The sequence below is a fragment of the Pinus tabuliformis genome, chromosome 9 (genome assembly GCF_031772625.1).
Source record: "Pinus tabuliformis cultivar Carrire ecotype Pingquan chromosome 9, CPIR1, whole genome shotgun sequence".
NCBI lineage: Eukaryota > Viridiplantae > Streptophyta > Pinopsida > Pinales > Pinaceae > Pinus > Pinus tabuliformis.
In genome coordinates, this window is record NC_142307.1 from 325684987 (window position 1) to 325711056 (window position 26070).

The 26070-nt window shown below is 39.9% G+C and overlaps 1 protein-coding gene across 4 annotated transcripts in view; it reads right to left on the reverse strand.

Annotated features, from left to right (window-relative positions):
• LOC149148539 (uncharacterized) overlaps positions 1-26070 on the reverse strand; it is a 141011-nt gene that overhangs the window by 68096 nt on the left and 46845 nt on the right. For all 4 annotated transcript variants that reach the window (XM_089438789.1, XM_089438788.1, XM_089438790.1 and 1 more), the window contains exons 3-8: positions 3431-3539; positions 2936-3316; positions 2775-2830; positions 2447-2693; positions 2301-2356; positions 1872-2148 (exon numbers count right to left, since the gene is read on the reverse strand). In XM_089438789.1, the coding sequence (XP_089294915.1) occupies positions 1872-2148; positions 2301-2356; positions 2447-2693; positions 2775-2830; positions 2936-3316; positions 3431-3539 (1126 nt within the window). The remainder of the gene's footprint in view (positions 1-1871; positions 2149-2300; positions 2357-2446; positions 2694-2774; positions 2831-2935; positions 3317-3430; positions 3540-26070) is intronic.

Consider the following 26070-nt stretch of genomic DNA (forward strand, 5'->3'; position numbering starts at 1 on the left):
ATGAGTGATGTGTGCTATTGGAATACTATTAAAAGAATAAAAGAGTCAACATGTCTGGATACTTTGACACAAGTTTTATTAAAGGAGTCAGCCCCTAACTTAAAGTACCTTTCAATAAGGATATTTTTGGAGCCAAAAACAGTCCTTGTTGTGGAGTTGAGCTTAGTCTAATGTGATGAAAAGTAAGGCAGGGATTATTGCTTGATGGAAAAGAAAATTCATTGGTTTTTATAGGGTTCGTATGACCACTTCAAGTTATAACTTGGAGCCGAAGTATGCACTAGGAAGCCCTTGTACCCACCCCAGAGGCTACCTGGGGGCTTGTGTGCCCACATTGGAGGTTGCTTGGGAGTTGATGGATGATAGATTTGAAGGCATATGAGAGAATTTATGTTGTTTAAGGGCCTTTGGAGGTTCCATTCTTCACCACCAAGCCTTCGTTTGAGGAAGGAGTCACTTTTGAGGGTCTTGAGCCCCTAAATTTGTACATGTTGCGTTAGAAGCCCCATTTCACATTAATTTAAATTAATTAATTTGTAGAAAGGGCCTTTTTGCCCCTCCTTGGGCTAATTTAGGGAATTTTAGCACAGAAAAATATTATTTTATCATGAGGGAAGTTGAGAACCTCCTCTATAAATAAAGGTGCACTTCGTCTCATTTCCTCGTGGAGGTTTGGAGGAGAAATCCCACAGCGCTTTGAAATTTCTGCAATTTTTTCATTGTAAAAAAGTTTGGCTTTGGATATTTCAAGTTCAACGAAGTGTCCTGGGAAAGATATGTTTCGTATGGATGAGCTTTCTTTGGCTTGACAAAGTGATGCTTGGATGAATGGTGCAATCTTACTATGAAAGGTACCTTCCATTTTGCTATACTTTTTGAATTAGGGTTTTTGAGTCTTCCTAATAAATGCTACATCACATATGAAGTCAATTTTCTTCATATCAAAACTTTGTCATCAAGCATCCATCAAGAAAACTAGATTGAATTCCTTGACATTAAATCTCCCACTCTGGAAAGTCACTAGTGTTAGATTGAGAAGTTATCCTCCTCACTTGCCCACCCCATCCAATGTCTTCAACCATTGACTCGCACCTTGTCTGTTTCCATATGCCCATAAATTCATTACTAAGCCAAGGCACTGATACTCCATTCTCCATCATTTTATACTTCGGTAAATCATTAAATTCAAAGTAGCATGTATTTGGGGATTTGTTTGAGAATCTCCAAGGCCTATGATGAGCCATCAGTTCTTTAATTGCTACTTCATTTCACCCAAAGCATACATTTTGAATATTATTTTGGGATGTCTATATAGCACAATCCTTGGAAGGTAATTAGCCTAAAAATCCTTGGACTACTTAATCTCCAAAACCTGCCTGGGAAGCCTCCCTTGCGGCAATAACGTCTACCCACAAAACAGCAGGGGAGATTAGTATTAATGTGACAGTGGTGGTGGATCCCATTGTTAACGGGGATCTAGTATGGACTAGCACTAGGGTGTTAGATTTTGCAGTAACAGGCATCAAGAGGAGGATTTTTCCTTTAGATACCCTGTAAAGATATGCCAAATAAAGGGTTTCTTCTGCACATATAGGAAAAAGGATTCAACTGTGCTGATTTCATCAACTAAGAACATTTTAAATGATTGATTGTGATATGCCTCTGCTGCAGAAGTCACAATTCACAACTAAGAAAATGACATTAGAACAGATATTAAAAAGGCACTTGCAGCGCAGTATAACTGAAGTAACATAGATTCTGGCAATACTGGCTAGCTTTTATTTGTATGATAAAATATTAAGTCAAAATTATTTGGCACCAGATATACTCCTAAAACATGGTTTAACAGAATTCCCATAACTGGAATTTACCTGAATATATGACACCAAGTGTGTCCTTGCAATAAATATTAGTCGATTTTGAATCTAATACAGGGGATTCATGATGAATTTCTTTTGTGTCCATCCCTAAAGCAAGATCCCATAGCCTTATTGTACCATCTGCAGAACATGTCACAAAAGACCCTCTGCTGGTGCCATCTCCCACAGAATGTAATGAGTTTCTAGTTTCCAGCTTTTGATTTGGTAGAAGATTAGAAATATCCCATATACAGGCATTGTGCGAAAAGTATGCACAGACCCTGGTAATCTGCAAAACAGATTAAACTCAGCACAACAGCTTACAGTACTTCAAAAGTTAACGCTGCCTACAAATTTTACAGATGTCACAACCACCAACTCAGAAAAGAGTCAACAGACAACCAGTCAATTCAGCAAAGCTGTGGCTAATTAGAATCTCACCTTCGATAAATTATGCACATCCCACACATAAAGGCTGTGATCTCCATATATAACAGCTGCAAGACAGTAAAAGCACCAGATATGGCTAAATATGAAGCCCAAAAGAGATGTATGTATCAGTTTCCTTTCTCTTGTACACAACTCACCAAGTTTTTGGGAAGCTGAAAAGCTACAAGCAATGGCATCTGGAAAGTTAAAGCCTGCTGCGTTATGCGCCACATGGAAACTTGAACGAACTTTCTCAACAGTTACCCCATGGTACCCATGTGGTGCTGGCTTGGGCAAGGTTCCAGCATAGAAAAGAGTTTCTTGCATGAATAGGCGAACAACACCATTACTACATGCACAAGCAATAAGGGACTCTGAAACAGCAAGCCCATAACCTTGTTGTACCTGGAAAAATTTTCTACATGAACTCATCACAAGATAGGATAAAGTAGTCCGTGAACAAGGAAGATGAAAATGCTTGCATACCTTCAAATCAACCCATTTTGTAATTGCAACACCAAAACGCAGAAGGCAAAGGATACCTGATGAGTTCACCAAGGTTGAAACAAAAGCTGCTGTTAAGATAATTGCCTCAAATTTATATCACTTCATTGATCAAAACATGTTTATAATGACTTAAACTTTACCAGCAGTTGTTAAGGCATAAATAGGCTGAGGTGTTTCTATTGGCAGGCCTGCAGGAGCACATGCATTTTTAATGTACGATGCAGAAGATATTGACGCAAATGAGCTTTCTCTTTGACTACCAAGACTCACAGGCTTTCCTTCAATTGCCAAGGTTCCTATTCCTGCAGTTACACGACGACTAGCAGGTGATCCTACCATCCAGTACTTCAGATGTTTGGTACCGGCAGTTAGAAAAAAATTCCCATCTAGAGAAAAATGGACAGACGTGATTGGTGAAATCGCTGTGGTTAATCTGGTTTTAGCAGCTAATGTTCCATTTCGCCAGTCCCAAAGACAAAGAAAGCCATCATGAGGAAAACCAACTGATACAAGATGCTTCCCTGAAACAGAAAAGAATTGAACTTTCATATGTGAAATAATTTATTTTCCAAATGGGTATTGAAATTATCCATGAATCTCACTATTGCATAAGATTATGCTTGATCATCACTGACCATTGGGTGAAAAATCCAGACATGAAACTCCATATTTATGCGCTTTCAACTCAGCAATACAAGACCCAGTCAAAGAATCCCAGATTATTACAGCTGGTTTATGCCCTGACTGCAAAACAGTTGTAAAAAAAAGATGCTGAAAATGATGAGTCATATATCTATCAAAAGATATCTGAAAAATAAAGAATTCTATTTGTACATAAGTTAATGAGATGTTACATCTTACTATTAACTATCAGCTCTTAGAGTTTAGATGAAGTCCCCAGTTAAAAACTATAGTACCTGTTACCCACCTAAGTTGGTAACCCCATAGGAGGAAACTTTTCTCCTACATTTGACAGCTCGCCAGCCATCAGCTCATGACATTCACTTCTTGATGATAATATGCCATGTGCCTCCACCATCTACATCAGCCACATACCTCTCACCATCCAGCATTTCCACTTGAATGAAGGTGGGCTGCTACTCAAAAGGTACATTGATCATTTTGCAATCGTGTGCTTATACTTCTTTGTTTTGGGCATTAATATGGATAAAGGGATGACCTAGAAGATCGACGGATCTTGACTGTCAATCTGTTCTCTCACCTTACTAGGGGGATTAATTTTTAGCCCTAGTCCAATGGGAACTCCCTTAAGGCCTTAAGGTTATAGGAAGGACACTACTTGGAAAACCCGGATTGAGATAGCATGTCCATTCTCCACTACACCATACTTTACGCCTTCCATGCCACATTACAGCCCCCTTTTTATACCCCACCTCCATTCTTTGAGTCTAATTCATCATTTGTTCAATGGGATGTGGCACCTTATTTGTCCACACCGCTTGAGTAGGGCCGAGAAACATTTCCCTAGAGGTTGATGCAGCTAAAAGAATAAAAAGCATAATATGGCCACAATGAATGAAAAAGAAGAAAATTAAAATGCAAAAGATGGTCAGGACATAAGATAGCGTGTGGGCAAAATCCTAGCATGAACTCTACCCTCCGCATTTGGCTATCAATTGGTTCCTAAGCGCACGACGCTCCGTTATATCAAAAAGAACCCTTGCATGTCCCAACCCAGATGAACAATGAAATGTCTCATCTTAATAGGGTAATATTAAATGCAACATCATAAAGACGAAATGCATCGTAATGCAAAGCATTATCAAGAAAAAGTAAAAGGCATACTAGAGGGGTTGTAAAAATCAAGTCGAGCATGGTAACTCATGCCTCCGCAATTGCTCCCTCCTTTACATTTATACACTCAAGATGTGGACTCCCCCATCAATTGGTCCCCTTGACCATGGCACTTGGCCATAAAGCCATCCCCTCTCCATTACTATGCATTTACACTAGCTGATTAAGGGACTGACCTTGGAAATGCCACCTCCCGTTGGGGGCTAGAAACACCTAATAGAGTTGACTGTTAGACACCTCTATCAAGGTAGGGAACACCTTTACAAGACTTGGTCTAGTTAGATATCGGAAGGTGATCCAAGTTTGAATTATTAATATGCCCTTAACATCCAAGCTTGGTCCACTTAGATGCTCATATGATCTTAGTCCCTGATGAATAGTTGCTTTCACTGGAGTTTAAGTTGGTTTTGGAAGGTGGTTCATGGTAACCTAGACCTTGAGGGCACCCAATCCACATGCACCTAGACCTGTCAAAGAGATTGACGATTCAACAAATGCAGTGTTGCCTACTTGCATCAGAGCATTGGGCCTTATGATGACTTGAGCAAACGATACATGTCCCAAAGCACCCCCAAGACATAGGACGTTGATCTTCTTTGACCCAACATAAAGGATTCTTGATGATTGCACCATTGGACCCAGCATGCCCCCAGGTTGGTCTTGACACTACCTGATGGACAGGTTATGATTCAAAGCACAAATGAGGATGGTCTTCATGAGATGACTAGGGAGGGCTTGTTACACCTGATGGAGTTCTCATGTTGGAGAGAGAAGGTTTGCGTTGACCACTAGAGACCCATGGAGATGACATGCTGACACCCCAGCCAGATTTGGGACCCTTGAGAATGATTTGAGGTAGATTTGAGGTACACTCCTCAAAATATGGATGATCCTGGCACATAGACATACTTTCAGCCTTCATCTCACTACGACATGACATTTAGAGCCCAAAAAGGGCATGATGTCAGCGTTTATGAGGCTTATGGCTCACACATGTCGGCATTTGTGGCATGCTTTAGCATTGAGCTAGTGGGTTTTCTTGTAACCCGAGGATTACTTGTTGTCAAACTTGTTTAGGGGCTTCTTAGGCTAAAATTAATTGAGTAGACCTCATATAAATAGAGGTCACCTCACATTTGTTTTTCATCATCACTTGTGGACTATTTCGGTCTTGCTATAAATTTTTCACCTAGTTGTTGTGACCTGTATTCTTAAGGAGATGTGACCTATTGTGGTTAACTTTGCTCTTGGAGACTAGCTCTTATTGTGGATACGTCACTTTGAGATATTAAAGGACTTGTTCATGCATATATTGTGAGTATTGTTAGTGTTGCTCATCTTTTTTATGGTTATTGCATGGAATGGTTGTTGCTAGGGTTTCTCTGCTATTGTTAAATTGAATATGTTTTTTATGGAATATTGGTAAATTATTGCATGTTTTAACTAGAGAATGTATGACATCCCTTGAGGATCTTCAAGAAATCTCTCCTCATAATTTTAGCCCCTCATAAAGTGATAACTAGGATTTTTCTTGCCCTTACTCCATACTAGGGTTTGATATCTCCATAAGTAAGTTTCCCTTAGACACCATCACCCAAGGATCAAGCACTGGCATCCACATAGGTGATCACACATCATTGAAAACCTTTAAAACCTATTTTATCTCCCCCTTCTACGTTTTCAGCCCTTCAAGGCAAGTCGTTAAGCTAGGGCATAGGGGTTGAATTCAACTAGGAGTGTGTTGGCTTGTTGTGAGGTCATACACGTGAACTGAGCCTCACTGCATCAAAATCTAGCCTATTCCACGGTAAATTTAGGGTTGATGTCACAAGCTCTAGGAAAAACCTAAACTAACACTAGGCTTCAACTTAGGGATTCTTAATGGCTTGTTATTCCCATTGTTGATCATATCAATCCTTAACAAGACTTTTCTTGGTCTTATGCACTTTGGTAAGCCATTATCCTTTACTATTCATTAGACCCTATGTCATAAGTGCCCTTGATAAGCCTCTTGAAGTACATGTATTTCCTTGTCTTTGCTGGATTGAACCTTATCCTTAGTTTGAGTGCCCTTCTTGAGCATATCCCTTTGTCACCTTTGAGCCATAAACATAGAATACATATTAGATGACCAATACTGAGAAGCCTCCCTTGTGATCAAAGTCCACTAAAGAGCGGGAGGTGGTGTGTTGTGGTCACAGTGGGCCTCCACCTCATGCATTGTCCTTTGGTTTGGCTCTCGTCTTGTGAGCCCTCTTGCAAGACCTACTAGATTTTGGGGCAACGATACCAACATACAATGAGGGAGATGGCATTAGTGAAAATTTATATGTTTGATCTTTGACTAACTTACCACTTGTTGCTACCATCATTCGGAAAATATTCAGTAACCTAATAATTGCATCTTTCAATAGCTCGCTATTGTTTTGTGCTTATAGAGCATCTTCAAAATCAAGGAAACCATGACAAAAATATCCCTCTAAAAGAAATCTTGCACCAACTCTCTCCTTCTGCGCAATCAATGTTTTTCTTATATAATGTAGAGAAATGAAAACCTAAACTCCTGCCCATGTTGCGATCAAAGATTGTAATGGTTTTGGTGATATGGTTACACAAGGATTCAGTTCCTCGCCTTAGACTATCCCTAACCTGCTAGATCATGTTGCACAATTATCTACATGAATATTCTAGAGATTTATTATCAAAATTGGAAATATTTCAAATCACCATGACTAATAACATTAGTAGAGGGAAGTTGGAGGGAGAGGACCCATTTGCCTTTGTGAACAATATAGATTGGGCGATTGGTTCTAGTGTGAGCACCAATGATGGTTGGGATCAAAATGTTCTATCAATTTGGAATGAATCAAGCATAGGTCATAATTTTGTCTTCACTTTTCAAAAGAACCATATGACTTTAATGATTGGAAGGGATTTTGTGCTTCTTCTTTGATTTCTTCATATTTGTCTAATCCCTATGAGCATATTGTTAGGGTTTTGGATCAATCTTTTAACCATTCCTCAGATGGAGCAGATCTCATAATAAAGTCCCTAGAACTCCTACTAGGTGATTTTCACATAGGAGGATAACCATAGATTGATTTTAATGAAACTGGCTATCAATTCTCATGCAACATCCATCACCTATGGTATCTTTGCAAAGGTACAAAACCCGATGGATAATCAAACAAGGGAGAGAAAGGTGGTCAAGTCGAAGAAGGGGAAATGTGGTTTTCATCAAAAGGAATCTTTAATTCACCTAGTTTGTGAATAAGATAACGACATGCACCAAGTGGTTGGATTAGATGCACAAACTCATGTGGGTCATCTTCAAAACCACAAAATGAGTGACAAATCCTCAAATGATTAGCTTAAGCAACACCATAGTATTAAAAATCGGTCGCTTTGAACTAGAAACCAGTCAAACCAGTCGGTTCACTAGTTAAACCATCCGAACCATGCAAAAAGCTCGGTCAAACACCCTCTTTCGCCTTTTTTTAGAAAAATGGGCCTAACCAGCCAATTTATGACGGAATCGGCCGGTTTATGGGTAAATAGCCTGATTCATTGCCACACCGACCGCAAACCCACCGGACGCTTTCTTAGAGGCTTGTGAGGTGGTTTGGAGGGAAACTAAGGGTTGTTTCCCTCCAAAAACAACCCCTCCAAGCCAATAAAAGGAGGTCTCCCCTCTCATTTGCCTCACACATCTCATTTGGAGTTTTTGTGAGTTTCATTGGGAGCTTGGAGAGTGTTGAGTTTTTGCTAGAGTAGTCATCTTGGAGGCTTGGAGTTGGACTTGGAGCTATTTTGGAGATAGTTTGGAGTTGTTAGTAGAGTTGGCATCTTCAAGAGGAGGCTAAGGAAGCTAGTTTGCATTTCCAGGTAAGGATTTTCACTTGAAAAAATCCATATTTCATTGTTGTCCATGTATTTAATTTTTTTTATGTGTTCTATGCTACATTGCTATCAAATCTCTAGTTCTATGCTATCAAATTTTGTAGGCTAAATATGCCCCATTTTTTTCCCAAATTTATCTTAGGTTTTCCATTTTTCTTAGCTACATTTTTTTTTAATTGGCAAATTTCAAATATTTCTAGCCACCATGCCTCCAAAAGCCAAGGACATTGCATGGGCTCATTGTGATGTGATTGATGGAAAAATGATATGCAAATTTTGCAATAAATCTATTGGAGGTGGGGGTATTCTCAAGTTGAAACAACACTTGGTTGGGATAAGAGGCCAAGTAAAGCCATGTGATGCACCAAAGGAAGTGATAGGTCCTGTTAGGGCAAAATACCTTGCCAAGTTTGAGAAGTTTGAGGAGAATAAGGCTAGGGAGAAGGCTATCCAAGAAGAAATTGCAAGGAAGGAAAATTTACAAGCCATGAAAGAGAGTGGGTATGATGATTTTGAGATTCAAGACTCCTCTTCTATCCCTTCCACCAATGACCCCCTTCACTATGTTCCTCCTGTTCTTGGCTCTGTCGTCAAGGACAACAATCTTAAGGAACAGAGAGGATGAACATGCAGAGTTATTTCTCATCCTCTGCCACCATTGCCTCTATTAATCCCACTTCCTCCCAACCAAGTCTAACTCAACGACAACCCACTTTGGATGACCATCGGAAAAAACAATGCAAAGAATCTTCTTTTCAATACATTGCTAGATGGTGTTATGATGTAGATATCCCATTTAATGTTGCTTACTCACCTTATTATCAAGCTATGTGTGACTTTGTTATAGTTGTAGGAAAGGGCTTCAAAGACCCTACTATGCATGACTTGAGGGGAGTGTTGTCGCTCAGATTGTACAGGCACGATGCGACAATAACTCAAGGCGAGGGTTGTCACTCTGATCCCCGCCCACTCCGTTCTAGTTGCCTCCCAATAGCAGGCTATGGGAGGTAGTCTCTATGGAAGATAGAAATGCAAGACTTGTTGGCAACCAACAAGTCTGGCAGACACAGCGGAATGGCCTAGCCACTTGGTTGATTTTAGCAAGATACAGGATTAGATTTAATTATCAATGAGACCAGTGCCTTATGAAATCAACTACTTGCTTTAAATCAATCATGAACCAGGTGACTGGATGAACAATTGTTGCTTGAATGTTTAACTATCCTATATGCTATGCAAATCCTATGACTTAGGTGTGATGCAAGAATCTTGATTGCTTTTAATTAGATGCGTATTATAGGTATACCCTTGCTCTTAACTATTCTGAAGCTAATCCGTAGAGTAGGTTGTGAGAAAGAAGCCAAGGGGAAGCAAGCAGAGTCTTGATTAACGATACCTCCCCTAAGGTTCTAGCCACCTGATGCCTTTGACACTACAGAGACTGTGGCTTTGACGATTGCAAGGTCACCGTGTTAACCACTAAACAGGTGTTAGGTTCCTCAAGCTAGATGAGAAAGTTGGTTCTATTTTCTATCAACCAAGCTTATGCTTAGAGGTGAATTATTAATGCAGGGCTAGTCTTAGGACGTTGATGCAAAATTATTGAGGGATTCTTAAGGTGAGATTGTTTAGTGTTCCTTTAAGTACTTAATTAAGATTTGATCTGGAGTTATGACAACAAGTACATAATAATGGTATTTAAGAGACAATCTCAGCCATAAGAATATGTGCTAACTTTATAAGTGCCAACAAGTTATCAAGATGTACTCAACAAGATACATGCTCTTCACAATGATTCACCAATATGCTCAAGATAAAGTTATCATCCACAAAGATATAATCAAGAAATGATGACAATGATAACAAGTAAGGAAACTAGAGCACTTATACACTTAGAACAATTAGCCAATGAGACAATATAATAATTACTCAAAAGAGACAATAAGATTATCAATGTTCTTATACAATTAGAAGTTTTCCAAATAATTGCAATTCGATTCCTGAATGCCAATTATTCAAGAGATATTCAACAAATCCTCAAGTTGAGAACACTTAGATCTTAGATGCCAATATCGTAATTAGATCACAACAATTACCAATTAGATTCTCAATTGCTCAAGAGACATTCAATGATATTCTTTAAACACAGTGGGAACAAATTACTTCAATGCCAATTAAGTGATAGAAACAATTAGATCTCCCACAAGACAAGTGATGTAACACAAGATGCCCAAATAACCTGAACCATTCAACGCGATGCTACTTGAGATTAAAGTGCTTTAGAGAGTGAGTTTATTAGTGCAAACTTATGACTTTAGAGATCATGAAAAACTCACAAGAGACAACAGAATATTAGTATTTGTATCCAATATTACCAATGCTAGACAACAATAGCTCTTTAAACAACCAAACAAAACTCTTCTACAATGAACTATTAGAGCATGAACAATAGAAACCTTATGTTACTTATGAATTATGCCAAGTATGTCAAACAGTCTCAAATTACTTGTTTCCTTAGGAGCACTTTGAATGAAGATGTAAACCATGAAGAGACACTTACGTTTCAAAAGAACAATAAGTGAGCTTTATGACAGCAATGAGTTAGATTACTTTAGAGGACTCTTAGATGCAAGATGAGTTGCCAAATGCAAGCGAAACAATCTACTACCAAAACCACTTTGTCAAGACCAAATTCATGAATGAGTTAAGCCTTCTTATGATGCTAAATGCCACTGTTATAGATCAGACTTCAGTATGCAGTCCAAACAGAGATGACAGTCATGAAAAACATATGAAATTTTGCAAAACAAGGAATGTCCAATTTGTCCAATCAATCCCTTAGTGTGTTAAGCAACTGATAAATGATTTTTAGGGCATTTGATTAGATTTATACCACTGTTATGAATTGATTATCTTGCTGAAGCAAAACAGTGAGAAGACTTAGGGTTTTGAGGGGCAAACCAATGGCCTTTAGCCTTTAGGCCTAGAAGAGAGCTAGAAAACTCACACACAATTTTTTCCTGAAGGGACCACCTGCAATCACAAAAATATGACCTATATCTCCGCAAAACACCCAGATGTTAGCTTCAGAAAGCAGAGATTACCCAACAGTGATGCCAGGAGGGCAAAATAGGCAAGGTAAAAGGCTGGAATGAAGTCAAGAGGCCAACGATTGGCCTAGGAGGGGAAGCAGCAAAAAAGACAACGGTTTCCAAGGCTTAGAGGAGAACTTAAGGCAAAGAAAGGCCCACAGTGATGAAGGCTCAAGGCCTTAAGGGGCTGCAGCTCAAGACCAAGGTCCCTTAGAGGCCTGCGTCACCCTAGGAAGAGCCTCTAAGAGGCTGTCGCAGAGGTAAGAGGGCCTAAAAGCCCCAGGCAAGGAGGAGGAACAACCCTTCAAGGGTTGTGGCAAGCTGCCAAGGGGACAGTGAAGAGATGCGAAAGGAGACAAAAGGCATCAGAGGGATAAGGAGACTGAGCAGAGGAGAGAATAGGAGGAAAAGGTCTGCGGCGGGGCTAGAAGAAGAGGACGGAGGCCTAGAGGTAGGCCTTGAGGCTTGTGGCCAGGGTTATGAGGGTTGTAAGGCCCATGGCAAGGAGAGAGGCTCACGGCCAAGCCTAGGAAGGCTAAAAAGGAAGATGTTGGGTCTGGAGACCCTAAAAAAATTCGAAACCCTCACAAAAATAATTATTTGCTTCAAATATTCAAATTTGCTTAAATTCACTGCAAAATTCCTTGATGCTGGTCCTACAGAAATTTTGGAGACTAGATCTTACCCTCAAGGGCCTATATCTAGCTCAAACCCCAGCAAATCTTCTTGAAACTCACTTGCACAAATGAAAATAAAAATACCCAAAACTCCAATATATACAAATTTCAAAAATTAAAACCCCAAACCCTAGTTGTTGCAAAACAAGGGTTAGAAGAAATTATTCTACAAAAATAATTTACAAATATATTTACAAATGTACAATGCTTGTGAAAATAAAATATTTCTAAGAAATAATTTTTTTTAATGATGAATAATGACAATATATCAAATGTGTTTCGAAAGTTATGGTGTTTCCCACAGCCTTAGCGAAGTAAGAAAATCAAATAAAATTCTTGGCGCCCAAACAAGGTCAACTTCTCCAAAGTCTGTGAACTTGTAGCCCAAGGGTCGGGGCACCTGCAAACTCTGCATATTCCTTCAAGAAAACTTGTTAGGCATATGGCGAATCAGATCACCTAAGATACACCCAAAATATATCAATAGAATGTTTCTATCACCATGAACTAAACCCCAAAGTCTTTTATTATGATATTTCAAATGTTCCCAACAGATTAGTGGAACAACACCAGCATTACAAAATTACATAAACTAGAGTCAGAGTTTTCATCATCCTGACTTGAGAAGCAAATGACTTCTAATTTATAGATAAATCTTCCAAGTGGAAAATAACGGCTAGTTGGCTTGATCCTCATCAAAATAATCTCGACTGTTGATAAATGCTTAATCATCTTTTAATGTATGCCGCCGAAAATATTTATTTTGAGGAATTTATGAATTTCTCTTAAAAACATTTTTATCAATCCAAAAATTGTATTTTTAGATTAATTTCCTCAAAATTTTGACTTTGACTTAACCATCAAGGTCCAAGGGCTCAATTTTTCTTAAAATAACCATTTTTGCCTTGGTGGGGGACCTCCAAAAATTAACTTCTTCTTGACCCACGAAATGTTTGGTCATTTTCCACTTGGAGAAATTAATTTCTCAAGAATTAATTTTTTGACTCAAAATCAATTAATTTTTTGGCTTAGGATTTAATTTTATTTTTGTCAAAAAAAATAATTAATTGACACGAGAGAATTAATTATTTTTCCACCCTCAAATACTTTAGCCATGGAGTCTAATTGCGAGGGACCATGCACTAAAATATTTTTACATCAGATAATTACAAACTCAACCCTCAAAGGAAGAATACTCGTTTGTTATAGACCCTCATAATATTTACCCAATTCTGTGACTCAATATGATCTAGTAGACCAAATGATCTGTAATAAAATAATTTAGCCAAATAGCTTAAATTATTCCCAAATCACTTTTACAATAGACTTAACTAAGAACACTAAGACTCACCTAAGACCTTGACAATAAATTCTACCCTAGCTTTGGGGTTTAAGATGGAGGGAAAATCTCTGTCGATTATCCATGTCTAGAAAAACACATAATTCGGTGAGACAAAAAACTTCCTAGGATGAAATTTGTCACCAAAATCATAGGCTTACCTAGGTTGTCACATAATTAAATGGTCATACTACCATCATTTACATTACAATTTGCAGAAATTGGGTTTATAATGACACGATCACTGGTTGGCTGACTATTTTGATTTTTGAAAAAATTTGAACCATTGCTTCCTTGGACTTGTGACAAAATAGGTGCAACAGGGAGCTCTTTTGCAAAAAGAGATTTCTTCCATTGATGAGTATTTGGTTGAGTATAGAGAGTCATGGCTCAAAACAAGTTGTTCTAGCATGTCAGATGGATGGACCGATGGAAAGAACCGCACTATCATTAATTTCCTTGTCTCTTACCCTCAAGGAACCATGTTCTTGAGATTAGTTGATGCATTTGATAAGATGAAGGATGTAAACCTTCTATTTGAGCTTCTGGATAACATTATTCAGCAAGTGGGGGAGCATAATGTTGTGCAGGTCATCACAGATAATGCCTCAAACTATGTTCTTGCTGGAAAGATGCTAGACTCCAAATATAGAACCATATTTTGGACTCCAAGGGTTGCACATTGCATAAACCTCATGCTTGAAGACATAGACAAAATGGAGTGGGTAAAAAACATTGTAAACCATGCCAAGTGCATTACAAAATACATCTACAACCACTCATGGGTATTGAGCCTAATGAGGAAAAACACTTGGGACAAAGAGCTTGTTAAGCTTGCAATTACAAGATTTGCAACTCACTTCATTACATTGCAATGCCTCAATTCTCAACAAAAAAAAGGCAAAAAAAGTTTACTTCTGATGATTGGAGTGGGTAAAAAACATTGTAGACCATGCCAAGTGCATTACAAAATACATCTACAACCACTCGTGGGTATTGAGCCTAATGAGGAAAAACAATTGGGACAAAGAACTTGTTAGGCCTGCAATTACAAGATTTGCAACTCACTTCATTACGTTGCAATGCCTCGATTCTCAACAAAAATAGGCAAAAAATGTTTGCTTCTGATGATTGGACTTCATCTTGGTGGGCTCGCAGACAAAATGGCAAAGACACCAAAAAGAAAGTTTTTGACAATTATTTTTGGAAAAGGTCTGCAAAGCTTGTGAAAATTACCGAGCCCCTTGTTAAGGTGCTACGGATGGTGGATGGAGAAAAATTGGCCATGGGCTACATCTATGAAGCTATGGATTAGGCAAAGGAGCAAATACGCGCAGCTTAAAACGATAAATTAGCAAAATATGGGCGTATTTGGGAGATCATTAATAACAAATGGAACAATTAACTCCATCGTCCTATATATGCAACTGGGTATTTTTTGAACCCAAAGTATCATTATAAAGTTTGGCTAAGAGATCTGCAGGTTGGAAAGGTCAGAGATGGATAGTATGATTGCTTGGAGCGCATGGTCCCTAACCATTCCAACCAGTTGGAAATACATAGACAACTCACTCTTTTTAGTATGTCAACAGGTATCTTTGGCAAAAATTTGGCAAAGATGGCAAAAGATGTGGATCAACCAGGTAAGCAATTCCAATTTGTCTTTCTTATTAAAGTTCAATTGTTTACAAATTTACAATTCAAATTGTCTGTAAATACTTGTAAATAAGTAATGAAATGAGCAAAATTACTAATTGATGTCCTTTTCTTCGTAGCACATTGGTGGGAATTATTTGGCGGCCAATGTCCTCAATTGAAAAAGTTTGCAATTAGAGTCCTTGGCCAAACTTGCAGTGCTTCAAGTTATGAACGCAATTGATATGTTTTTGACCGCATACACACGAAGAAGAAAAACCGTTTGGAACAAAAATGGTTAAATGATCTTGTCTTCATGCAATACAACCTTCAATTAAGGCACAACCAAATGATGAACAGAAGATCTGATCTAGATCCCATTGTGTTGGACGATATTCATCCAACATCAGAATGGGTGGAGAAGAATGAAGATCCTGAGTTTGATGTTGATCCTAAAATTGACATGGTGTTGGGGGGGTTGAACCCAATGCCAAATTTGGTAGCGCCATCAGAACCAAAATTAGCAGTCGCATCAAGCAAAGGCAACCAACTGATGGAAGGCATTAATCGTGTAGCTCGACCAACTCGTGCTTCCATTAGATCTAGTTCTATTGTTCTTGGTGCTATTATTGAGGTTGCAGATAAGGCTGAGGCATCCTCAGACTCTAATCTAGATAATGTTTAGGTAGCTCCTATTAATGATCCCATGTCTAGTATTGGTGATGAGTTTGATCATGTTGAACACTGATATATACCTGTAGAGTCTAGACTTGTAGCCTTGTAGTAGGCCAATGGCCCCTGTAATATCCCCAATTTTGTGAGCTTGGGAATTTTGCCCAATTTTGGTAATATTAATTAAAAGGGGCAAATATTATTTTGGAGGAAGGTGACAAGTATTATTTTATTGGATATTGGTGGCATATTATTAATTTATTAAAATGAAGTAAAAAGTCACTTAGTGGAAAATGGCCCCCACCAATAAAATAATAATTAAAAGGGGACTTTAGAAGCATGGGGGGAAAGTATAAAAGGAGGAGAGACTCATTTGTTGATCATCTTTTTTACTATTAAACTTCACATTACATCTTATCTTGGAGTTGTTTAGCACAGGAGTTCCAAGTAGAATTCCACCCTCATTTCGGAGAACTTCGAGTGTCTCCCTAGTGAGGCAAATTTGGGGAGCTCAATTTAGAGTTTCCATTGAGCATATTTGCAGGTCATTACAACTAATGTATGTTTCTTTCGGGGCTTAGAAGTGGTTTGAATTACTTGCGGGGAGATCAGTTACAGAGGAGCAAAACATCAGAGGATTTGCAGGTGTTTTCCATTATTTTATCTAGAGATTTTGTGGTGATTAGTAGGGCTGAGTTTGAGGGAATTTTTGGGGCCAAATCTACATTTCTGGAAGTGCGCAGGGATCTTTAGGTAGGCTTGCTTAGGGGCAGAAGGAATAGAGGTTGAGGAGAGATAAGGGTCGAAGATTGGAGGTATACCTCAAGGAAGAATTTAGCCAAAGTTGGGAGAAATTTTCAGTGGTGTATTTGGGCTTAATTCAATAGTATCAAGATTATGGGTCGTTTTCTGGCCAAATTGGACAATTTGCATTTGTTGGGGGTCAGTGGCGGTCAGTGGATTCAACCAAAACCTTTTCTAGCTTTTTGTGGGTTTATTGAGAGGAGTCTCCAGCTAATTTTACAGAATTTTTTGGGCAATATTCGAGCTTGAAATCCTCATTCTTATAGCAAGGCGAATTGCTAGTTAGTTGGAGAATTGGCATCACTTTGTGGGTTCGATTTTGGCTTCGAGATAGACCAAACCTTTTCTGGGTATTTTCAGGTTTGATGAGAGGAACTCGTGGTTGCAGTTTCAGAGCATTCTAGGCATTATTTTGAGCAGAACTTCTAGTTCAATTTGGCAGCCTACAGTAGATTTTATAAGCAGTGTGCATTATCGGTTTGGAGCCATTTCAATAGTTGGGTCAACAAGATTTCACCTAGGGTTTGCATAGCTTGGATAGCAAGCCTAGGTTCCATTTTGCTCACTCATTATGTACTCAGATTCCCATTGACTGGTAAAATGGCTCAGTTATTCAGCTTATTTTCTATCTTGTTCTGATTTGGTTGCTTGGACTTTAATTTTAATTATTGCTCCTAGTCCATGTTTTTGGTATTTACTATTATTTTCCAATTAGGAATATTACAATGGTATTAGAGCATGATCTTGGCCAGCTATGGGGTAGCCAATGAGATCATGGAAGATTTGGGCATGCATGCACAGTGACAGGTGAAACCATAGACAAACCCATGGCTCAAGGAAGATTCAATATGTAGGAATTCTGGAGTGGAATCCACTAGAACGATGAGAGGTTGGCCCAATTGAGGAAGGTGACAGACGATATCCATCCTCATCCTTATAGCAGAGACACTAGAGGTGCGCAAGCCGTGGGGGTGCAGCCATCTACACTGTGGGGAAAGTTAACAGAATCAGGGCACCAGATCTCAAAAGGAGCTCATAGGACAAGGATAGTTAGAGGGTGAGACCAAGAGGCACTTTTGCTGGTGGAGACTTCGCTTTAGATATCAGGAGCTGGAGGAGGAGGTTGAGCATGAGGTTGTAGGCACACAGGAGTGTGAGGAGCGTGTCGACGTGTCTCGTGTGATACAGGAGACACCCTTGTTGGAGATCCCTTTGGTAGCTCTGGTTGACACCCTAGTGGAGAGAGTATAGCATACACTCAAAGGGCCATCTGTTGATGAGGTGTCATCCATTGTTGAGGGATCCATTGGTGAGGTGTCCAGGGTCATGTCTGAGTTTTCAGGTGATAGTAACCCACAACAGATTGATGAGGTGCCCAGAGACATGTCTAGCGACGAAGTGCCAGTAGGCACAAACTTATCCAGAGTCGTGACAGTGTTACCAAATAGTAGCTACCTATCGTTGATTGTTGAGGATATGATGCGATGAGCTATTTGTGGAGGGGCAATTAGTGGTTCATGTTGTGCCCATGGAGGAGGAGGATGAACAGCCATCCTTGGAGTCAGCCATCGATGAGCAGTCGGGTGTCATACTTTCACACAGCAATCCCCTTCAGGCATACATCGATCCCTTAAGGCATACATCGATGGGGCTTGCAGCATTGTTGGGCCACCTTTGCATGTTGGTGAGACAGACGTCATGTTACCTAGGAAAATTACATGGATTGGCCAGACTAGCGAGATGAGGTGACACGAGTTGCGTAGGGTGCAGCATTCGCAAGATGGAGGACTTGTTCCATGTATGGTTGTTCGTGCATTAGATCCCTCTCTCAGGGTTGGATGGTGAGAGATATTGAGTTGATATACGGTGGCACTGGCTAGGAGGTTAGATGCATTCATGGCCACAGTTCAACAGAGGTTGTTGATTACCAGAGGAGCTCGAGGGCCAAACTATTGTTGGGATCCAGGTGGGATTCTCCATCACATCATGGAGTCGGTAGGTGATGGTAGTAGTTGCGTGATGGACTCGATGGTTGGGCGCACACACCTTTTCATATCCCCTTCAGAGTTCTTAACAACACTAGTGACGGGAAGGATTGACAGGGGAGCAGGCAGATTTCATGAGTTCTCATGGCAAGTTGGGCATACATGGGATTGTAGGATGATTAGCCTACTCTGGCAAGAGTTGGTAGAAGGAGGTGGCATCGGCAAGCCACTAGACACGGCGTTTTATGGAGACAACGCTCTCTCACCGGTATATTGGACACAAGAGCTATTGAAGATAGGCTCGGTAATGTCATTCACGTTAGCATGTGAGGAGTTAGGTCGCTCGGGTCTATATGGGTAGATGAGAAGATATAGCTCACATTGTGGAAGGCTTATAGCCAAGTGGTAGATGTGTTGCCACATGCAGAATGGCATATGATGCATGGTGGTATGAAAATAGGCCATGCCCATGAGTGCACAGTGTACAGTGTTATGCAGAGGGATGTGACTTGATGCATACATACCCAATTTTAGACCCTAGCATCCAGTGTTGTATAGGGGTATGCAGTTATGAGCAGTGGCCTACAGAGGAGCATGGAGATGCATGGTTATTCGATGTAGCATGTTGGTTTGCATTATGGAGTAGAAGGAATGAATCACGTCGCATTGGGTACACACAGGGAGTGCCAGGTATAGTGACACAGGCAGGATACAAGACAATATAGGATGGTACAGCAGTAGCACGAGGTATCCAATGGTGTACAGGGATAGGCCGCATGGTACAGTGGCATGCCGAGGAGTACAAGGATACTCGATGGTATGCAAGGGCATGTAGTGATGCATAGCGATGTCTTGGAGTGTTGCCTCCAAGGAGACTTATGGACGGAAACACCAAGCACACCTTTGGGTGTAGTTCACCCAAGATCGATGAGGACATAGATGAGCGACATTTGATGGTATCCATGGGGACTCACACATCTATCCCTCTTCTACATCGCTTGCAAGCACAGATGATTTGGTTGTTGTCCTTTGACACTTTGGGCATCAGCAACAAGGTGTGGGGAGCTCCCCTGAGATATTTGGATACAACTCTAAGTTGCACGAAACAGGGAAACAGGTACGAGTTTCCGAAACGGGCACGGGTACGAAACATGACCACACCAAATTTTGGAAACGGGGAAACACAATATATATATATAAGGACATTTAAGAAATATGTGCAATCATAAAGCATACATGATACATTCTAATTTATTACATTATGATTAAATTGTCAATTGTCAATGCATAAACCATAAGTCTCTAAATTTACATCACATTTACTCATGAATGATCACATAATGAAAATAGCAATATCCAAAATCAGCCACGAGAAATTTCTAATTTCTTGTCTCGTGCTTGATTGGGAGTCTCCTCCTACATAGTCGAACAACCTTAGTGCTCTTGATTAAATACAAGTTCCATACCCTAGTATCCTACGTGCTCTTGATTATTGGGAGTCTCCCTTGCATAGAGGGCTTGGTTCTCTTGATTAAATACAAGTTCCATACCCTAGTACATGACAAAATCCAATGGAAATATTGCAATCCCCCCAATCCTGAAATCCTGAAAAACAGATAAGTCTGTTGGATTTTGAGTGAGATCTAAAATTCTACTTTCTCCATATGAAATCCAATGAGGGCGAAACCATTCTCAAACATCCTGAGTCATTTCATGGTAATGTTAAAAATTTAAGCAAAAGGATGAAAATGAAAAATAAAGGAGAATGTCACTTTTACTTTAAGAATTTAACATTACCATGAACTGCATATCAACACTAGGGCCAAAAGCTTGAACATTAGGCTGCCCCACTCAAAAAAACCCTCTTTTTTATAACTTGAGAGGCATCTAGAAGCATCCAGAAGATATTTTAATCGCCCAATACAAAATTAGAAGTGAACAAAAAAACAAAAAAATTGTCAAGTTAGAAGAAGAAACTCTGTCGTACGGCCTGGAAACTCGTTTCCGACCGTACTGGCCATGTTTCCTCCTCGAGAAATGGGCCAATACAGCCGAAAACGCATTTCCAAGCCGTACGGTACGAGTTTCCTCGTTTCCATTTCGTTTCCCGCCAGAAACAGACCCTTCTCCAACGTTTCTTGCAACTTAGATACAACTCAACGCACCAAGGGAGAGACTTCTCAACGATGGCATTGGGTCAGGGCACAAGCTGACATGTACAGGTTTGGGGAGTGCATGGTTTGTTGCGGAGGTAGCATATGTTCCACCCTTGAGTTCACACTTAAGGGGATGCATGACACATTTTGGGAAAGGCACTCTAAGGTGTCACAGGAGCATATACAATAGGGGGTTGACCTTTCTTACGAGTGGATGTTTAGTCTTCTAGCAGTATCGAGGTGCGCTTCCATGAGACAGGAGAGCATATCCCACGGTGTGGTGTGGTGGGCGTAGAGAAGCTTTGTATGCACTAGATTGATTCATGATGTATGGAATCTATATATCGATTGCATGCAGGGAGCAGAGATGTGGGGTAGATGGATTCCAGTAATCATCAGGACTATGCCACAACAAATCTAGTTATGGGATCCAGGGATTTAGTTGGCTGACATGACACTCCATTTTGAGAGGTGCAGGACCATGGCAAATGGTGATCTAGCTCACTTTGGGGTTGACACATGGGAGATCGTTGAGGCCTCCATTGTATGGCAAGGCAGTTTTTTCCAGTTGCAACTCAAGATCCGGATTAGCTACGGACGGGCAAATATTGACATCATAGAGATACCTGGGCAGGTTGAGCTTGGCCTTCATCGATATTTCACCATCAAATTTCAGGGGAGGAGGATACAGTGTGTGCACGATGGGTAGTCTGTTAGAGTCAGAGTGGCGCAATGATAGCATGGTGGCACCCTTCTGAGACTAGCATGGGACCCAAGCATCACAGCACTTGACAGCTCAACAACCTGTAGGGATGAGCTTGCTACTACAGGGAGAGATCACTCAGATCTTCCATTAGGCTTCAATGACTCATTGATGGCGTGGGGGACTTCATCAACATGGCAGGTTGGTTAGCAGTAGGATATCAAGATGAGCTCATGCAGGAGAGACTTTGTCCCCACAGGGATTGGGTTGTATCTTCGGGAATTTACTCTTGGTGTGCATGAGGTGGACCACTTGGTAGGGCAGCTTCATGGGGAGTTGGACAGAGTCTTATCATGATGCTCTACTTATCGATAGTATGTGAAGGGCTTCTGGAGCTTATTCCTGGTTGGACAAAGGGTGGAGCAAGGGGTGCTTCACGTTGATCAAGATGGCTTGGGATCTTGGTATCGAGGGATTCCTTAATGACAAGATAGTGCATAGGGCAGGGATGACTCAGTGGCACATTTGGGATCATGGTATTATCTGCAGTGGTTGTTTGGGCCAGTAGATAGTGGAGGCACTTGTTTAGGCATTGCTTGAGGACAAGCAATTTTTGGCAAGAAGGACTATAATATCCCCAATTTTGTGAGCTTTCGAATTTTGCCCAATTTTGGTAATATTAATTAAAAGGGACAATTATTATTTTGGAGAAAGGTGACAAGTATTATTTTATTGGAGATTGGCAGCAAATTATTAATTTATTAAAATGAAGGAAAAATTCACTTAGTGGAAAATGGCCCCCACCAATAAAATAATAATTGAAAGGGGAGTCTAGAAGCATGGGGAGAAATGATAAAAGGAGGAGGGACTCATTTGTTGATCATATTTTTTACTATTACACTTTACATCTTCTCTTGGAGTTGTTTAGCACAAGAAGAGAAGTGTTGTTTAGCACAGGAGCTCCAAGCAGAATTCCACCCTCGTTTCAGAGAACTTTTAGTGTCTCTCTAGTGAGGCAAATTTGGGGAGGTCAATTTAGAGTTTCCATTGGGCATATTTGCAGGTTATTACAGCTACTGTGTGTTTCTTCCAGGGCCCAGAAATTGTTCAAATTACTTGTGGGGAGATCAGTTACAGAGGAGCAAAACATCGAAGGATTTGCAGGTGTTTTCCATTATTTTATCTGGAGATTTTGTGGTGATTAGTAGGGTTGAGTTTGAGGGAATTCTTGGGGCCGAAATTCTACATTTCTGGAAGTGCACAAGGGTCTCCAAGCAGGGTTGCGCAGGGGCAGGGGAATAGAGGTTGAGGAGAGATAAGGGTCGGAGATTGGAGGTATACCTCAAGGAAGAATTTAACCATAGTTAGGAGAGATTTCCAGTGGTGTATTTGGGCTTAATTCAGCAGTATCAAGACTGTGGGGCATTTTCTGGCCAAATTGGGCAATTTACACTTATTGGGGGTCATTGGGGGTTGTGGATTCAACCCAAACCCTTTCTGGGTTTTGTGGGTTTATTGAGAGGAGTCTCCAGCGAATTTTATAGAAATTTTCGGGCAATATTCGGGCATGAAATCCTCATTCTTATAGCAAGGTGAATTGCTAGTTAGCTAGAGAATTTGCATCACTTTGTGGGTTCAATTTTGACTTGGAGATAGGCCAAACCTTTTTTGGGTATTTTCGGGTTTGAGGAGAGGAGCTCGAGGCTGCAATTTTAGAGCATTCCGAGCATTATTTTGAGCAGAACTTCCAGTTCCATTTGGCAGCCTATAGTATATTTTCTGGGCAGTGTCCATCATTAGTTTGCAGCCATTTCATTAGTTAGGTCAGCGAGATTTCACCTGGGGTTTGCATAACTTGTATAGCAAGCCCAAGTTCCAATGTTCTTACTCATTATGCACTCAGACTCCCATTGATTAATAAAATGGCTCAGTTATTCTGCGTATTTTCTATGGTGTTCTGATTTGGGTGCTTGGACTTTAATTTTAATTGTTGTTCCTAGTTCATGTTTTTGGTATTTACTGTATTTTCCATTTAGGAATATTACAAACCCATATCTTATAGCATTGTTTTTGGACTTTATAGGTCATTTATAGCCTCATTACTTATCTATTATGTCGATGATATGTATTGCACTTAGTGCCATTTTGATATATTCACCATTACATGGTATATAGGTATACATGGAATCATAGTTTTAAATCTTAAAAACAGTGTTTTTCATTAAAATTTAATTATTTCATGTATTTTTTTTAAATCGATTCATTGAGATCTAATCAGTCCCAGTTTGATCAATTCCGATTTGAAACCAAGCTTATTAGGTGGACGTGTCTGATCATCGCTTCCAGTTTTTAATACTATGAGCAATAGTAAGAGCTCTTTCTAAGATATATGCCTCAATTTCACTTATTAGCTCAAGGTTGGATGGCCTTTGCCTTGAAGGAAGTTGGAGACGTGATGAAGGTGTTGGTAAAGTCCTGGCAATGGGATTCAACGTTAATGTTGGTAAAGAGATGGTCCCCTATTTTCGATGCAAGTTTGAAGAAGTCCTTTATAGTTCCTATTACCCACCAAAAAGGGTAACCCCATAGGAGAAAAATTTTCTCCTACATTGGACAGCCAACAAACTAGTAGCTCCTAACATTCACTTCTTGATGATGATATGCCATGTGCCTCGACCATCTGCATCAACCACATGCCTCTTGCCATCTAGCATTTCCTCTTAGATGAAGGTGGGATGCTATTCAAAAGGTACTTTGATCATTTTGCAATCAGGTGCTTATACTTGTTTGTCTTGGGCATTTAGTATGGACAAAGGAATTAACCAATCTTGACAATAAATTTGTTATCTCACCTTACCAGGGGCTTAATCTTTATCCCTAGTCAAATGGGACCTCCCTTGAGGCCTTAGGGCTATAGGAGGGGCACTATTTGGAAAATTTAGATTGAAATAGCATATTCATTTTCCCCTACAGCGTAATTGACACCTTCCATGACACACTATAAGCCTCTTATATACCATCTCCATTCTTCAGGTCTAACTTGTCAATGGGTCATTTGGATTTGGCACCCCCTATATCCACATCCTTGAGTAGGGTCGGGAAACATTGCCCTAGATGTTGATGGAGCTAAAAGAATAGAAAAGCATATTATGGCCAAAATAAAAGAAAAAGAATAAAATCAAAATGCAAAAGATGGTCGAGACATAAGTGAGCACTTGGACAAGATCCTAGCATGAGCTCTACCCTCCTCTTTAGCCATCACCAGTGTTGTCAGAACCGGACCGTAACCGGTGGAACCAGCCGATTCGACCGGTTTGGGGACCAAACTAGTCCGCTTTGAGGTTCGAAATAAGAAATGGCCAATTCAGTGTTGAACCGATCGATTCCATACAATTCCACCAAAGACGTTCAAAATGCAATTTTTTTTAAAGAAAACAAAAAAAATTGAGTGGGGAAACCTAATATTCAAGCCTATGGCCTTGGTATTGCTATACAATTCATGGTAATGTTAAATTCTTAATGTAAAAGTGACATTCTCTTTTATCTTTCATTTTCATTATTTTACTTAAATTTTTAACATTATCATGAAATGTCTCGGGATGTTTGAGAGTGGTTCCAACCTGATTGGAATTCATATGGAGAAAGCATAATTTTAGATCTCACTCAAAATCCAGCAAACTTAACAATTTTCAGGATTTTAAGATTAAGGGGATTGCAATGTTTCCATCGGATTTTGTCATACACAAGGGTATGTAACTAGTATTTAATCAAGAGCACCAAACCCTCTATGTACCTTGATGTTAGTGGCATTGGCAGTGTTATCACGACCGGATCGAACCGGTCTAAACTAGTCGGTCCGACTGTTTTGAGGCAAACATCGGTTCGAACCAGTGACTTGAACTGTTTTTGGCTGGTTCAGTACCAAACCGACTAGTTTTGTAATGGAACCAACCGGTTCGGTACTAAATCGACCACTTTCACCGAACTGGCCGATTTGTTATCGGTTTAGTAAAGCCGCATAGAACGCAACAAGTGGGGTATGTTTTGCTTTTTTTTCCTTTAATTTTTGTCGTCGTTGGGCACTAGTCTACAATAGGTGCTTAATATTCAAACCTATGGCCCTACTATTCCTAAGAAATCCATGGTAATGTTAAATTCTTAAAGTAAAATTGACATTCTCCTTTATATTTCATTTTCATAATTTTACTTCAATTTTTAACATTACCATCAAATGACTCAAGATGTTTGAGAGTGGTTCCAACCTCATTGGATTTCGTATGGAGAAAGTGGAATTTTAGATCTCACTCAAATTCTAGCAGACTTTACAGTTTTTCAGGATTTCAAGATTGGGAGGATTCCAATGTTTCCATTGAATTTTGTCACGTATGAGGTTATCAAACTAGTATTTAATCAAGAGCGCCAATCCCTCTATGTACTTTGGAGTTAGTGGCATTATTTATTGAACTCCTTTATCATGATCCTACTAAAAATGTACCC